Source organism: Pelophylax lessonae (assembly GCF_965119305.1).
Source record: "Pelophylax lessonae genome assembly, chromosome: 6".
In the NCBI taxonomy this organism is placed as follows: Eukaryota; Metazoa; Chordata; class Amphibia; order Anura; family Ranidae; genus Pelophylax; species Pelophylax lessonae.
The window spans coordinates 19,101,027-19,118,382 of record NC_138773.1 but is presented as its reverse complement, the minus strand read 5'-3'; the positions used below and the strand labels follow the sequence as shown (position 1 = coordinate 19,118,382).

The 17,356-nt window shown below is 42.8% G+C and overlaps 1 protein-coding gene across 1 annotated transcript in view; it reads right to left on the bottom strand.

Moving 5' to 3' along the window:
• The window catches only part of LOC309557628 (uncharacterized protein), a gene marked incomplete at its 3' end in the record, with an annotated part of 126,498 nt that overhangs the window by 42,374 nt on the left and 66,768 nt on the right, over positions 1-17,356 (bottom strand). The window contains 11 exon segments of the mRNA XM_082260419.1: positions 3,447-3,729; positions 10,988-11,000; positions 11,002-11,086; positions 11,463-11,543; positions 11,652-11,732; positions 11,835-11,915; positions 14,023-14,103; positions 14,213-14,290; positions 15,024-15,098; positions 15,770-15,841; positions 15,929-16,003. Of these exon segments, the coding sequence (XP_082116545.1) occupies positions 3,447-3,729; positions 10,988-11,000; positions 11,002-11,086; positions 11,463-11,543; positions 11,652-11,732; positions 11,835-11,915; positions 14,023-14,103; positions 14,213-14,290; positions 15,024-15,098; positions 15,770-15,841; positions 15,929-16,003 (1,005 nt within the window).

The following is a 17,356-nucleotide window of genomic DNA, read 5'->3' as shown; positions in this document are numbered from 1 at the left end:
CGCCATTACTCGTTAAAAAAAATAACACCAAAAATGACAGAAATCTTTCCCTTAGTTAGTAAACACAATAACTTTTGCGCAAACCAATCAAAATACGCTTATTGTGATTTTTTTTTACCAAACATATGTAGCAGAAAACAAATTGGCCAAAATTTTTTTAAAAATTTGATTTTTGGGGGGGGGGGGGGATTTCATATAAAAAATGTGAAAAATATTGTTATTTTTTCAAAATGTACACTTTTTTTTTTGTTTATAGCGCAAAAATTAAAAATTGCACAGGTGATCAAATACCACCAAAAGAAAGCTCTGTTTGTGGGAAAAAAAGTACGTAAATTTCGTTTGGATACGGCATCGCACGACCGCGCAATTGTCAGTTAAAGTCGCACAGTGACGAATCGCAAAAAGTGGCCTGGACGTAAAAGACAGCAAAATCCTCCGGTGGTAAAGTGGTTAAGCTAAAGAGTTAACTCTTCATTCATGTGGTTTCCTTTAAGGCTCTTTTCATTAGGGCACCTAGGGGGCAGTAAAAACTGGTAGTTAAAGTGGAACTTCACTCTTTCAATCAACATTACCAATTGTAATCCTTCTGCTGCTAGCATTAGTATATAGATAGGAAAATATATCATATTTACTTGTTTTAATTTTTCTTTTTTTTACATTTCTTCAGTTACTTACTGGATTCCATGTCTAGACAAATGATGTCATACATCCCAGGAGTTTTCAGGAGGGGAGGAAGGGTTTTCTCAGCTAAGCACACCCTCCTTCTGCATGCCTGAGCCAAGGGCAGATATATTCCAGGAAGTATGTGCTACATGAATCACCTGAACTTACTCAAGATGGTCACGGTCAGAAATGCTAGGGGGTGTTTTTCAAGGCGATCTCTTAGCAAAAGGAATTATGGATACATGGATGGGTGAGTTTGCTATGAAAATTAAAAATGAATTGAATAGCATTTTTGGTTTGTGGTGCTCAGATGCAGTGTATTTTCACTTTAAGCTGTGGTCTTACTGCCGACGTAAAACCTAAAACCTAACATACATCTGGATGGGGCTGCAAACATGCTGCGGCCAGGACATTTTGAATTGTTTAAAATAGAGCTGTATGCTAAATGTTTTTTTTTTCATTTTGGATAGAGTAAAGGAGGGTTAAAACTAGGGATCGACCGATTATAGGCAAAGCCGATATATTGAAGGCCGATATGCACTTTCCCTGATATATCGGAATTGGCTCCAGAGGTGACCGATATTGCTGATATTTTGGGAAAGTGCTGTACCGGAGTGATTCCTGCAGCTAGAGGCATCACCTCGGTTCCGGCGTCCATAGCCGACAGCTGGCTGTCTTGTAATGACAACCGATGCGCCTTCCGCGGCTCGCCCGGGTCTCCCATCCCACCGGGAGACCCGGGCAACCAGCCTGCACGGCCGCCGAAGACCCGATCAAAGCCACATTCGACTCTGATCGGGTCTCCATGCAAAAACCTGGAAGTGATGTCATGTCATGAGATCACTTCCGGGTACTGGCGCCAGATGGAAAAAAAATGACAGCATTCAAAACAGCCAAACTTGGCGTTTTGAATGCTTTTAAGTACAGAGAAGAGGTTTGGGGTCTTTTAGACCCCCAGATTCCTCCACAAGAGTACCTGGCAAGAAAAAAAAAAATTAAATGTACAAAAATATTGGCGCATATCGGCCGATACCAATATGCATTGGCAAAAGTATCGGTATCGGCAATGAAAAACCGAAATCGGTCGATCACTAGTTATAACCCCTGTAAGGTTTATTTTTGCCATTATAAAATAAAGGTGTTGCGCTAAATAATAACCAATTGAAATAAGAGTCCATAGATTAAACCAAAATGTGACAGTCTGAAATTAGGCTGGACATTTCAGCTTCATAATATCCAGTGAAAAGATTTCATATCTCAATCCAAAACTCCCTCCACCATGTGTGTTCACTTCACCACCACCAAATAAGGATGTGCTCTTACCAAAGAGCCAGGACCCTCTATTATGGAAAGTCATACAGGCTATAATGAATCCTCCAGCACTGATCTAAGATAGGAAACTGGGAAGCTGTTCCAATCCTTTTGTCCTCAGGCCATCCACTTAGTGCTGAACTCACACGGTGGAGATGGTTTTGGATTGAAATATGGAATCACATTTTGGTTTTATCTATGGACTATTTTTCATTTGGTTATTATTTAGCGCAACACCTTTATTTTATTATCATTTATTGTGTCTATATCTCACGATTGTGGTGAAGCTTTGTTTAAATTGTTTGAGTTACACAAGCGCAATATTTTTTTTTTATTATTATTATTTTTTGCCATTGTTGTCCAATTTGGGGGGTTTACCTTCACTTCCTGTCCCACAGCCAAAACAGGAAGTGAGAGGAAATCCCTGCTAATAAAGGGACTCTCTTGGGGACCCCCCCCCCCAGGTCACCCAGGTTGTCTGTGGACAACTCAAAATGTGGGATTTCCTTTTACTTTCACTTAGGTTCAGTAGCGGCCCGTCCATTGGGGGCGCAGGGGGAGCGTCACCCCTATCCATGCGTCCGGCCCCTAATCTACATGCGGGGCACCGGACGCATGGATTCCAATGTTTTTTTTTTTTTTTTGAAGCACGTGATTAGAGCCAGAGGCTCTAATAGGCTTTAAATGAGGGTGGACTTGGGGCGCAGAGCACTGCGCCCTGAGCCGGTCCAGTTGTGTGACAATAGCGAATGAATATTCACTATTGTCACACAGATCCTCCTCCTGGCCAATCAGGAAGTTGGTCCTGAGACCATTTCCCGATTGGGTAAAAGGAGAAGTCATGCCATTGGCCAAGGAGGAGGAGGGAGGAGACAGGAGATGCAGGAGATTGAGGGGAAAGCCGCCACCACTGATGCTGCCTGCCTGCCCTCCACATGTCCAGGGTGAGAAAGCCAGCAACGGGGGGGGGTATGGTGTGCGGACTGGTGTGGTCCGGGGGGGGGTATGGTGTGGCCCGTCTAGACGCCCCCCCCCCCCGGCCATTGAGCATCAGCCGCCACTGCTTAGAATGATAATGGTAAAGAGGACAAATAGTGAAGGTGAATCTGCCTAATGGGGGCAGAGGTAGTAGTAAAAACCTAACTAAACCTAACCTAAAAACCTAACTGGTGTTCTAATACCTCTCCACTCTATCCACAACTAAACAAAAAATATTTTGCCTTTAGTTATACTTATTGTGACTTGTCAAGCTGATAAGGGGCATCACCTGTTAAGCTCACCCATTCAAATCAAAGGGACCTCACCACAAAAAAATTATTTGACTTGGAGTTGTGGCACCTTAGTCCCATTCTAAATTGCTGTTCAGCAGTTGAATTTCTGAAGGGATGGAAGCCACAGCTTAGTCACTCTCTAAAATACTATCCATCATGGATCACTTTTTAGAGAATGGTGTAGTGTGATCCAAGCCTTACCGAGTATCTCTTTAAGACAATCCAGCTCTTCATCATATAGGGAGTCACAGACATCGGTGATGTTGATTCTTCCTCTGTTCTTGGTGTGATACAGGATCCCAAATGTGCACTGAGACGAAACATCTATAAACCTTTGGAATCCATTGTTGGAGATATAACAAAGTTTAACTTCTTGGATGCTATTCCTGAAATATTCGGATGTCAGGAGTTCCACCAGCCAGGAGTAATCCTCGTCAGAAGATCTGGAGAAGATCCCAATTCTGTGCTTTATACCTGCTTGTTGCTGACATATGGAAAGACAGATCAGCACTAAGATTGGCACAGTTTTTTTGGAAAGTTTGGAATATATTGATGCATTATATACCCTTGAAGAGAAAAGAATCACAGAGCCTTAATTGTGAAAAATGTCCTATACAGGCAATTCATTATAAACCAGTAAGTTTGGGCATATACTAGTCCATGTAGGAACTCATGTTCCTCTTTTGAGGAACATTTTCCCAGTTGACCCATCACAAGGGACTTCTCAATAAATAATACATTTCATTTGGACCAAAAACACCAGAAAACCCAAAAAAAAGTTTCAGCCAGGCATTATCCTCATTGGATGCTCTTATTGTGGAACATACTATCAATGTCATGAATTGTAACCACTTTGAACTTTCATATGGTGGTAAGAGAGTGCAACGCTAGTAAGGTTTTATTTATCTGTTGTGACTTTCTCTTAAAGCTCAACTCCAGCCAAATCTTCTTGCTTGGCTTTGGGTGGAGTGGGTAAAGGTCTGTGCAGTGGTGTAACTAGAACCTTCAGGGCTTCGGTGCAAGAAACCATGAAGGGCCCCCCCGGACCCCTGGCCCCTTTAAGTCTGGGGCTCTTCCCACTGATCCTGGGGCCCTTTACTCTCATTGCGGGGCCCTTTCACAAGTTCTGCAGTGGGCCCCCTTCCTGCCATCTTGGGGCCTCCCCATGGTGGTAGAATGCCAGGGCCCGGTTGCAAGTGTGACCTTTGTGATCCTGGAAGTTCACCCACTGGTGTCAGTAATTTTTAATTTTTTTGTACTTTATTTGTATTATTTTTTATCATTTTATTTTATTTTTTACAATGTCACTGACTATGACTCTGTCCATTCAGAAAAGGAAGGAGCTGGTAAATTACATATTTACTGACCCCTTCCTGGTTCTCTATTGTGACACATCCCCTGCAGCAGCCGGCAGGAGAGGGGAGGGAGCACAGTGGGGGGGGGGGGGCAGGGGAGCACACAGGGGCCCAGAGACAGCAGAACACAAGTGAACTGGATAGGAGGAGTGGTGGGGGCAGCATACAGAGGAACCAATCTCCTCCATTTTCCTACTACAGCTACAGGAAGAAAAAGGAGGACAGTGATTTCTCTACATGCTGCCCCCGCCGCCCCTCCTATCCAGGTGTACAGGGGAGCCGCACAGGCCCCCTGGAGCATGGGGCCCGGTTGCAATTGCAACCCCTGCAACCCCTGTAGTTACGCCCCTGGATCTGTGTCAGGCTAATGGAAAGATTTCCCATCAGAATAGGATGTCATAAGACTCCTAATGGTAGCATAGACAACATTATTTATTTTATGTGCCTGGGGAAAACTTTGGTATGTATAATTATGGGTCAAGAGATTTAGGACATATTTTAGATTGCAACTAATATTTTCCAGGGAAAGAGACAATTGGGACATTCTATGTGACCCGCTTTATATTAGTCTTATAGTGATACTAGAGGCTTTTTTTTTATCATTAAAAATAACAAACATGTTATACTTACCTGCTCTGCGCAGTTGGTTTTGCACAGAGCAGCCATAATCCTCCTCTTCTCAAGTCCCTTGCTGCTGGCGCTCCTGGCCCCTCCCTCCTGCCGAGCGCCCCCCACAGCAAGCAGCTTGCTATGGGGGCACCTGAGCTGAGCCACTGCTCTGTGTGTTCATTCAGACATGGAGCTGTGGCACAGCCCCGCCCATTTTTTCTCCTCATTGGCTCACTGACTTTGACAGCAGCAGCAGCCAATGGCACCCGCTGTGTATCTCAGCCAATCAGGAGGAAGAGTCCTGGAAAGCCAAGTCTCTTGTGCAACATCGCTGGATCAAGATGGGGCACAAGTTAGTATTAGGGGGGCTGAGGGGGGCTGCTGAACACAAAAGGTTTTTTAATCTTAATGCATAGAATGCATTAGGATAAAAAAAAACCTTCTGTCTTTAGAACCACTTTAAGGAGAATAAAACAAAGTATACAATTCAGGAAAGTTCAAGCCTAATCTTATAAAGTATTATTTTACTTAAAAGGTAGTTGATGCATGAAACAGACTTCCAGCAGAGTGAGTCAGTCAACAGTAAGAGCCGGTTCACACTGGGACGACTTGTAAGGTGACTTAGTCGCCTGACAAGTCGCCGTGAGTCGCCTGCCATAGATTAGCACAGGACCCGTTCTAATAGGAGCGACACAAGTCGCTCCGACTTATAAAAAGGGTCCTGTACTACTTTGGGCGACCTGGAGCGACATGCATTGACTTCAATGATATGAAGTCCGTGCATGTCGCTCCGAGGTCGCGGTGCGCGTTGTGCACCGCGACTTCACAGATCGCCCCGGCAAGTCGGATCGACTCAGTGTGAACCGGCTCATGCATGGAACAAACATAATCTATATTTTTTTGTGTCTAAAAAAAAAAAAAACACAAAATAATACAAAATAAGTGTAAGGAAAATAAATAAATAAAATGGGCAGACTCAATGGACCACTTGGTCTTTTTTTCTGATGTCACTTTTCTTTGTTTCTATGTTTCAATTACAGAGTAAAGGCTTGGTAAAAGAGATGGGAAGAGAGGACAAGCGCCATACTAAGTGTAGCATATATGTAATTTATTGCAGATAAAAGAACTGTTACTCACAAGGGTAAAATCATCATGAGCATTAAGCACTCTAAATGTAGGAGGACATCAACATCACTGGTGTGGGGTGTCCAGATGGCACCTGAGCCTCCAATCCTGGGTTCTCGGTGTGGGGGGTGGGGATGATACCCATCAGTGGATCCTGCCACTTCCTGGAGCCGTTGAACACACAGCGAGCCGATCATGAAGTCACTACCCAAATGTGATGCAGAGAGGACAGCGGCAAGTTGGTGGAGCTTGCACTCCTTCTTCAGGCCTGAAAAGGAGCACATGCTCCGCAAACGTGTCACCTATGTCATTTGCATCACACCTGGGAAGTGACGTCACGATCGGTTCGCTGTGCGTTCCAAGGCTCCAGGGAGCACTGGAACCCACTGGGGACACCCCCCTCCCTCCCCAGAGAACCCAGCCTCAGATGCCATCTGGACCCCCCACACCAGTGATGACATTTACGGTGCTTAATGCTCATGATGATTTTACCCTTGTGAGTAACAGTCCTTTTATATGCAATAAATTCCATATATGCTACACTTAGTATGGCGCTTCTGCTCTCTCCCCAGGGTCTTTGAGCTTCTTCCTTTCCTTTCTTTCTACACTGGGCTGTCCCTCAAGTGAACCAACTTATGGAACTTTGATGGACAATACGGACTGTCTAACAGATTTTCATAGATTTTATTATCCTATACATTGATTGTATTGGGAACTCCAGGCTCACACTAGTACCTACATCTTTGCGCCAATAATTATTTTTATTGGTAATAGAGATACAGACATTTCGGCAAACCCTAAAATTGCAGTGCAGTCCTAAACTTGGCTTGAAACACTATTAAAGGAGAATATATTTTCATTCACATAAAGGTAAACAATATTACATTAAACAGTTTTTTACTTGCGTCTTAATTGCTTTTTATTTATTTATGTATTTATTTTCATTTTCCTTGTGACTTTTTTAGAGCCGGTTCACACTGAGGCGATCCGACTTGCTGGGGCGACCTGTGAAGTCACGGTGCACAGCGCGCAACGCGACCTCAGAGCGACATGCACGGACTTCATATCATTGAAGTCAATGCAGGTCGCTCCAGGTCGCCCCAAAGTAGTACAGGACCCTTTTTCTAAGTCGGAGCGACTTGTGCTGATCCTATTAGAACGGGTCCTGTGCTAATCTATGGCAGACGACCCACGGCGACTTGTCAGGCGACCAAGTCGCCTGACAAGTCGCCCCAGTGTGAACCGGCTCTAATGTGGGAGAAAAAGTAGTTTATCATGTTTAATCTCTTACCTCTGGGGGAATATTGGTCTTAAGCTCTGTAAAAGAAAAACAACAAATAAGACCTAATAATCTATTCTATATATTCACCTATTTTTCACTGTAATATAACATAATCTATAGCTATGAAAATCATGTATTTTGAGGTGCTCACCATGGTTGTAAGACCTTTCCATCATATCTTTAGAATCAGGAGTACACCTAGACTTGTGCTGGTTGGGAGTGGATGAGGCTGGCACTGGGGGATCTGTCCATAAATAATATGGATAAAACAATTAAAATGACAGAACAGTATGGAATGTCTTCACTGTTACAGGAGAACTCAAACTGGTCATCATTAACAAATGCAGTAATATTACTTTCATCTCTGCAATATGCAGTATTTTGTTTGTACCTCAATGTATTATTGGGTAGTATGACACATGCTTCACCTTCAAAATTTGTAACAAGAAAATAGCTGAACAGAATCCCAGAATTCTGGAGTTGTGCTTTTAAGTCCAAATGGAGTGGATACGAGCTGGAAGTTCTGTAAGGTTCTGCTGCTGTACCTTTCCTTCATTTTGTAGAGATATGGAGAGATTGGTAAGCTTCCTGACTATTTGATGGCAGACAAAAACATTTTTTTTAATTGTAGGAAAGGGCTAATACCTTTTCAGGCTTTAGTAATGTCAGGGCTGGCTCACAGCAGCACTCTTCTCTGTGCTCAGGCTGCTCAGCTGTCGGATAATTGTCAGAACTCATTGTTTCCTCAGTGGCTCACTTGGTTATCATTGTCTTCTCATCAGTCCCAACTACAGCCAGCCTCTTCAAGCTTTTTAAGCTGCCTTGTTCATTCCTCTCCTGCCTTCGCCTGGTCAACATATCTGGAGTTTCTCTGCTGTGTTCCTGTGAAAGACTTTGCCTGGCTGATGTTCCTTTTGGTTCCTGATCCTGTTCCTCTGCCTCCAACTACGCTAATTTCTGGTTTCCTGATCACCGGCTCGTCTGACTTCCCCATTTTGGCTTCCGACCCATGGCTTATGTTTTGATTACATTTATAGTTCTGTGCCATTTTTTACCATTGCATGAAAGGTGTGATTTTACTGCATTTTCTGTCTCAGTCTGATTCATGGTTCCTTAGAAGTAGCTGTTTATGTCTCCTTTAGGGAGATTCCCCCACTTTTTTCCAGGTGACAGATGTCAGACAGAACCGGAAGTGGGGGAAAATATCCCCAATGTATACATAGATCATCAATAAAACCAGAATGAGATCCTCACATTTCCCTTTTCCATCCAAAACTAAAATAAAGTTTTGTCTGGTGTTGGGCTATATGCTATGATATTGTTTATCTCTACAATATTCAGCTTTTGTCAGCTCTAAAATAATTTTGCTGACTTGCTGGTTGAATACTTTTATATATCTGTATATCTAAACTGTGAATGAGAGGATGAGTATAGAAAGATAAATAGGGAGATAAGGAGATGAAGGGTTCAGATGGAAGAGCTGTGGGAGAAAGAGATAAGAGGTTTTGATGGATGAGAGGAGGAGAAGGAGATGAGGGGTTTAGATGAGGGAGATGAGGGATAAGGAGATAAGGGGATTAGAGGGAAGAAAGACGGAAGGAGTAGAGGAGGGGTTTAGATATAGGAGAGCAGGGAGAAAGAGATGAGGGTTTTAGATGGATGGGAGGGAGGAGAAGGAAATTAAGGTTTTATATGGAAGAGGGAAGGGAGAAGGGAATGAGGGGTTTAGATGAAAAAGAGGAGGGAGAAATAGATGAGGGGTTTAGATAGGGGAGATGAGGGGTTAAGATGGGAGATAGGAGAGAGGAGAAGATGAGTGGATTAGATGGAGGAAATGAAGGAGAAAGAGATGAGGGGTTTAGATGGAAGAGAGGAGGAAGAAGGAGATGCAGTGTTTAGATAGAAGAAAGAAGGAGATGAGGGGTTTAGATGGAGGAGTGGAGGAGAAAGAGTTCAGGGGTTTAGATGGAGGAGATGAGGGAGAAGGATATGAGGGGTTAAGATAAAAGACAACAGGGTGAAGGAAATGAGCAGTTTCGATGGAGGAGAGGAGGGAGAAGGAGATGAGGGGTTTACATGCAGGAGAGGCAGGAGAAGGAGACAATGTGTTTAGATAGAAGAAAGGAAGGAGAAGGTGATGAGGGGTTAAGGTGGAAGAAAGTAAGGAGAAGGTGATGAGGGGATTATATGGAAGAAAAGAGGGATAAGAAGATAAAGGGTTTAGATGAATGAGATGAGGAAGAAGGAAATATCAGTTTAGATGGAAGAGAGGAGGGAGAAGGAGATGAGGGGTTTACACACAGGAGAGGCAGAAGAAGGAGATGAGGTGTTTAGATAGAAGAAAGGAAGGAGAAGGTGGTGAGGGGATTAGATGGAAGGGAGGAGGAGAAGGGGATGAGAGGTAAAATGGAAGACAATAAGAGGATAAGAAGGTTTAGATGGATGAGATGAGGAAGAAGGAAAAAGAAGTTTAGATGGAATAGAGGAGGGAGAAGGAGATAAGGGGATGTCAGGGTTCAGCAGCAGCTAGGGAGACCAGACACATGTAGCTACACATCAAAACGGAGACCAAACCATATAAATAACCTTAAGGTGAGATTTATTACAGTGAACCACATAAACAAGCACACACAGCAACAGTGAACATGGATATGGCAGCAAACAAACCCAACCCCAAAGACAAAATAACTAAAGAACCTAAGAACCAACTATCTGCAAGCATATACAATATAAGGGACAAGGGTAACAGGGAAGCTCGTGGACACTGGAAGTGCAGCATTCAGCCCAGGGCAACACAGCGCCACCAGTAGGTGAACTCAATCCTAACAGGGGGTTTACATGCAGGAGAGGCAGAAGAAGGAGATGAGGGGTTTAAATGGAGAAAAGGAGGGAAAAGGAGATGAAGGGTTTAGATTGAAGGTAGGAGAAGAAGGGGATGAGAGGTTAAGATGGAAGACAAGAAGAGGGGTGGGAAGATGAGGGATTTAGATGGAGGAGATGAGGAAGAAGGAGATGAGGGGGTTAGGTAGAAGGGAGGAGAGGTGGGAGATGAGAGGTTAAGATGAAAGACAAGAGGGAGAAGGAGGTGAGGGGTTAAGATGGAAGGGAGGAGGAGAAGAGGATAAGGAATTAAGATGGAAGACAAGAGGGGGAGAAGAAGATGAGAGTTTTAGATGGAGGAGATGAGGGGTTTATATGAAAGGGAGGAGGAGAAGGTAATGAGAGGGTTTAGAAGGAAGAGAGGCAGAAAAAGGAGATGAGGTGTTTAGATGGAAGAAAGGAGGGAGAAGGAGATGAGGGGTTAAAATGGAAGGAGATAAAACAATAAATAAAAAAAACATAGATGGTAAAATGGGTTTTAAAATGCCCACCTTAGTTGTATTACTTACCCATCACAATTGCTGGAATGGAAGTTTTAGCACATCTCTTTTGCCTTTCGATTGATGGGATTGACAATAGTAGATCATTTCCTAAAAACATGGCACATCAAATGGGCGAAATAAAAATCACAGAACTATATAAAATGATTATGTTTTTTGATTTTTTGTATTTTTTTTGGGGGGGAGGGGGGTAAATTCTGAAATATTTTGCACCAATTTTCTTTCAATTTAGATTTCATTAATAAATGTAGGGTATATATATTTATATATATATATTTATATATATATATATATATATATATATATATATATATATATATATATATTTTTTTTTTTTTTTTTTTTTGTTGAGGACTCTAAAGACAAGAGCCACTCAAAACCCTCAAAAAAAGCTTTTGCAATAAAAGTCACACAACCACTGTAAAGACAGAATACATTTGTTCCCGGCCCTGATCGTTATACTTACCCACTATCTGTGTTGGAAAGGAAGATTTATCAAATCTTTCATGGCTTGATGTAGGTGACAAGTCCACCAATAACTCCTCTCCTAAAATACCATCATATGACTAAAAAAGTTATATTGCAGACAATTTTCATCATTACTATAATACTAATCACTATTTTTTCAATTGCTTACATTGTTTTTTATACATACCCATTGTGTGTGCTGGATGGAAATTATAACCAGGTCCTTCCTTGTTTGTGGATGCTGGGCCAAACAAAGGAGGTTCTCCCCCTGAGATACCATCATATGGGTGAAGAAGTCAGATAGAAGTACATAAAATATTTCTGTAAATAAATTGTATTTTTTATTGATCACATTGATTTTCATACTTACCCATCGTGTGTGTTTCATGGTAAGAACTAACAGGTGTGTTCAGGTTCGGAATAGCCGGGAACGGTGCTAAAGTATCTACCCCTGAAATAGCATCAGATATGAGTGAAAACAGTCACATAACAGAAAAAAAGAAATAATTCATATAAAGAAATTGTATTTTTTAAATGACCACGTTCGGTTTCAGATATCATGTGTGCTTCATGTTGAGTAATAACATGTCCGTCCTGGCTCTGCATATCTGGGACAGGCACCAGTGGACCAATAAACCAAATAGGGGTTACAGTAGTCAGATACCAGAAGAATATCACATGGTTGTCACCAGGGCTTTTTTTCTCAGAAAAAAGGTGCAGAAACTCAACCACGACCCCCCAAAACCCCCCTCGACCCCCACATACACCCTAAAAACTGCATCAAATACTGGATGTGGTCAAATTTAACTAACAGTGGGAGGGTCCTAAAGGGGCATTAGATACCAGGAGTGCATTACGTACAGAGTGCAGAGTTCAGGGGTGCACTACATGAAGAGTTTGGGGTGCGCTACACACAAAGTGCACAGTTAAGCCTTCTTCCACATCTGCTTACCTCTGCATCACCTATCCACATGTCATCATCTTCACCCCTTTTCAGTTCTGACCTAGGCATGCAACCCCCCCCCCCTCCACTGCCTCCAACCCTCCCCCCTGCCTACCTAAAAGCTCCACCATCTTCCACATGTAACTATTATTACTATATTAACCACTTAAGCCCCGGAAGATTTTACCCCCTTCCTGACCAGGGCCTATTTTGCGATTCGGCACTGCGTTATTTTAACGGACAATTGCGCGGTCATGCGACACTGTACCTAAACAAATTTGACGTCCTTTTTTTCCCCACAAACAGAGCTTTCTTTTGATGGTATTTGATCACCTGTGCGATTTTTTGATCATGCGCTATAAACAATAAAATAGCGTCAATTTTGCAAAAATAACAATATTTTTCACATTTTTTTATATGAAATTCCCCCCAAAAAAAGGTAAAAATCAAAAATTTTTAACATTTTAGGCCAATTTGTTTTCTGCTACATATGTTTGGTAAAAAAAAATCACAAAAAGCGTATTTTGATTGGTTTGCGCAAAAGTTATCGCGTTTACTAACTAAGGGAAAGATTTCTGTAATTTGTATTATTTTTTTTAACGAGTAATGGCGGAGATCTGCGATTTTTTTTGCGATACTGCGACATTTTTGACACTTTTGGGGTTACCAGTGACATTACTACAGTAATCAGTGCTATACATATGCACTGTTACTGTAAAAATGACACTGGCAGGGAAGGGGTTAACTTTTTTGAGAAGGAGGGTTAAGTGTGTCCCTAGGGGCGTGATTCTTTCTATGATTGGATGTGGCTAGTGATGTAACAGCACAGATCTACAGTCCTACATAGCAGGATCGTATGATCTCTGCACTTACACAGGGGAGAATGACAGGCGGCTGTGTTTACATTAGCCGCCTGCCTTTCTCCCTCTCCACCCGACGATCGCGAGTGACCGGCGGACATCGGGTCCGCCTGTCACTAGCGCGGGGGGGGGGGGGTCCGTGAGCGAGCGGGAGCGCGCCTCCAGCGGCGCGCGCTCGCTCCCTAGAGCCTCACAGGCTAGCAAAGTAGATCTACTTCGCTTTGCCTGTGAGGGGCTGACTGCCAACGTAAATCCTCGCTAGGCAGTCGGCAAGTGGTTAAGCTGAAGCACCCAGCCGACTCTAGCACCTCCCCGCACACTGTAGGTGGCTCCGCCTCTCTCACTTGCAGGGAAATCATCCAGTGGGGGTGTCGGCATCCGCACTGCACCCTGGGCACCTACATCTCCCTGGGCACCTACACCTCCACTCAGGAGATCAGTTTTATGGGAGCTGTTGGGAGACAATCTGTCACTTGTAAACTCAAAAGTTTACAAGTGACAGTGCTGAGCTGAAAGCAGGGGACCTGAGCCAGAGGTGGTGGAACTCAGGTCCACCAAATTCCAGCTGAAAAAGCCCTGGTTGTCACTATTAAATAAGGATTTGGGTCAATGCATACAGTTTCTGGCGTGCACAGCAGTGGATCTATGTCTGAATACCATCATATGGGTGAAAAAAAAGTCAAACAAAAGAAGTACAAAATATTACTGTAAATAAATTGTATTTTTTCATTCCTCACATTGATTTTCATACTTACCCACCATATGTGCTTCATTGTAAGAAATAATTCCTTTGCCCAGGTTTGGGGTAGCTGGGATTGGTGCCAAAGTACCTGCTCCTGAAATAGCATGAAATATGGGTGAAAACAGTCACATAACACAAGAATAGAAATTATTACTGGAAATAAACTGTATTTTTAAAATTACATTGTTACATTTTATACTCACCCCTCATGTGTGCTGCATGGGTGCTATTATGAATGTGTCTGTCCTGGTTTGGCATAGCTGGGATGAGCACCAGGGGATCTACAAATGAAAGAGCATCAAATAGGGGTTAAAATAGTTAGACACCAGAAGAATATTAATATGGTTCTCATAACTAAAAGAGGATTCTGGTCAATGCCCCCAGTTGCTGGTATGGACCAGGGGCTGACTGGCAACTTTCGGCCCAGGGGGGCAAGTACAAACCAGAGACCCATTGTGCAGCAACTCAGCCCCCCCCTCCTGTTCTCCCTCTTGCCACCCTCCTCCTGACCCCCATTCCAGGCTGAGGCTCCTCTCCAGGTACCCTCTACTCACCGGGCGAATCCAGGTTCCCGACCTGGTCATTAGAGGGTAGTTGGGGGGAGGAGCTGGGACAGCTCGGTCCGGGCTGCCTGGGGGAGGAGATTCTCCAGAGGGGCATGGAACCGGCCTCTGTTCAGACACAGTTTACACCATCCTTGCTAGGGGGGAAGCTTGAACTCTGTCCTTGCCTTCATCCCGCACTCAGTAGGTCAGAAGTGGAGACTTTTTACTTCTCATCACCAGTAATCCTTTAGGCATGTCTGCGGCAGAAGTAGTGCAGCCTTTTAACAGGACATCAGAGCAGCCCGGGGAGGCAATTGCCCCCCTGACCCAGTCCTCCCCTGGTATGGACCCCGGTGGATTTACCCCTGAATACCAACATATAGGTGAAAATACATGACAGACGTGCATAACATATTGCTGTAAATAAAGCACATTTTTTTTAATTGCCCACATTATTATTCATACTTACCCATTGTGTGTGCTGCATGGTTAGAATTCATGTTCTGGTTTGGAGGAGCCGGGAATGGTGCAAATGTAGCTCTCCCTGAAATAGCATGAGATATGAGTGAAACCAGCCACATAACACAAGAATACAACTTATTACTAAAAATGTAATTGTAATTTTAAAATGGCCATGTCTAGTTTCTTACCCACTGTATTTGCATGGGCATTATTACATGTCTATCCTGGTACAGCGTAGCTGAAACCAGTGATAATGTATTTATCCTTGGAATAGCATCAATTACGGGTAAAAACAGTCTCATAAGAGCCGGTTCACACTACCACGACCAGAAAGTTGCCCGATGAAGGAGCGACTTTTTAGCAGAGACTTGTAAGATAGGCGACTTTGTCTGTGGGGAATGCCTGGGTAATCTTTTTCTTCTTCCTGGAAAATCTGATCACAGTCGTTTGAAAAGAGATAAGGATCCGACTTAGAGGCGACTCCCATTGAAGTCTATGTGCACAAGTCGGATAGAGGTCGCCTTGAAGTAGTACAGGAACCTTTTCTGAAGTCGGAGCAACTTCAGTAGTGCATATTAAGACGGCTCTCATTCATTTACATTGAATTTGTAATGACAAGAGACTTGGGGCGACTTGAGGGCACACAAGTCGCGTCCCAAGTCGGAGTAGTGTGAACCAGGTCTAACACAAGAATATAAATTAAAACAGAAAATAAATTGTATTTTTAATGGCATTGTCAAATTTCATACTCACCCATCATGTGTGCTGCATGAGCAATATTAACACTACTGCCTTGGTTTGAAGTAGCTGGAACCAGTGCAAATCCTGAAACAGAACGAGAAATGGATGAAACACAACAGAATAAAAATTATTTTTGCAATAAATAGTGCTTTTGTTAAAGTTCATACTAACCCATCATATGACTGGCATGGGCAGTATTAGCATTTCTGTCCTGGTTGGACATAGGTTGGATGGGCACCAGTGGCTCTACCAATGAAAGAGAATCAAGTTTGGGTTATAAGAATCAGAATATAACCAGTGTTGGGGTAGTTACTAGTTACTTCTGTAAATTGTAAGGAGATTACTTTACTAGTTACTGCATTTAAAAAGTAACTTCACTACTTATTACTTTACTTTCCTCTTTCTTAATTGACCGTGTAGAAGAAGATACATGACACTCTTTCTGCATAGAGTTTATTGTATAAACACAGGCTTTGGGAAACATGAGAACAAAACCTGAAAAAACAGAATAAAACATAAAGTGCAACAAACAAGTCATAAACTTCATCCCTCTCTATTCTTCCAAATAACGATTGTATCGCACGGCTTGGGTAACGCAGGAAAGCGCGTTCTTATAGCCTAGTAAAGTAGTGTAGTTACCCCCTATAGCCTAGTAAAGTAGTGCAGTTATCTCCTATAGCCTAGTAAAGTAGTGCAGTTATCTCCTATAGCCAGACTTGTATAAAGTATTTAAAATTTCTACTTGAGTAAAAGTACAAGTGCTCGATCAAAAAGTGACTTGAGTAGAAGTGGAAGTGCTCGCAGAAAAAGTTACTTAAGTAGAAGTACTAAAGTATTCAACATTTTTTTTACTTAAGTATTGCAAGTAGTTTTTTCAAAAAATTTGCTACTTAAGTACTAAAAGTAAAAAGTACCAGTAGTTTTGAAACAAAATTTCTACTCAAGTACTGAAAGTAGAAGTACAAGTACTGTGTTATGTAGTTATTAAAGAAAGAAGTCAAAAGTTTGAACATCATATTGTTTTTTATTATTTCAAATGATTTATTCAAATGATTAACCTAAACGACAATCACAATTCCTTAGGCTGTAACTTTTTGTAAACAAAAAACAGATAAAGTATGTCCCTCCCTTCCCCTTTTAAAGCCAGGGGTGGTCTCCTTCCTGAGCTTCCTCACTCTCACAGCCAGGCAGATCACTTGAAGTTGAAGGGCCAGGGGTGGAAGGTGGTGTTTTTGGTTTGTCCATCTTTTCAGCTGATCAAAAGGCAGAACAGGAGCATGCGTCTTCTTAATCGCGGTTTGATTTGATTTGCTCAATTGATGATGATGTGCCAGGCCAGCTTCATCAAACCTACAACGCTTAAAGTGAAAAATGCATCAAAAACTACTAACAAAGTGGCTGTGCTAAAAATGCTAATAAAGTGCCTGCAATTCAGTGCTGTATCTTGGCCTAGGCCAACAAGGCCCAGGCCTAGGGCGGCACTTTGTAGGGGGGGCAGCAAAAAGCTGCACCCTGCACAAAAAAAATAAACAGCCTCCTCACATCATGAAAAGGGTCCCCCCCCCGGCTTGCGCTACACTTTTTGTATAGTGCCAGTCT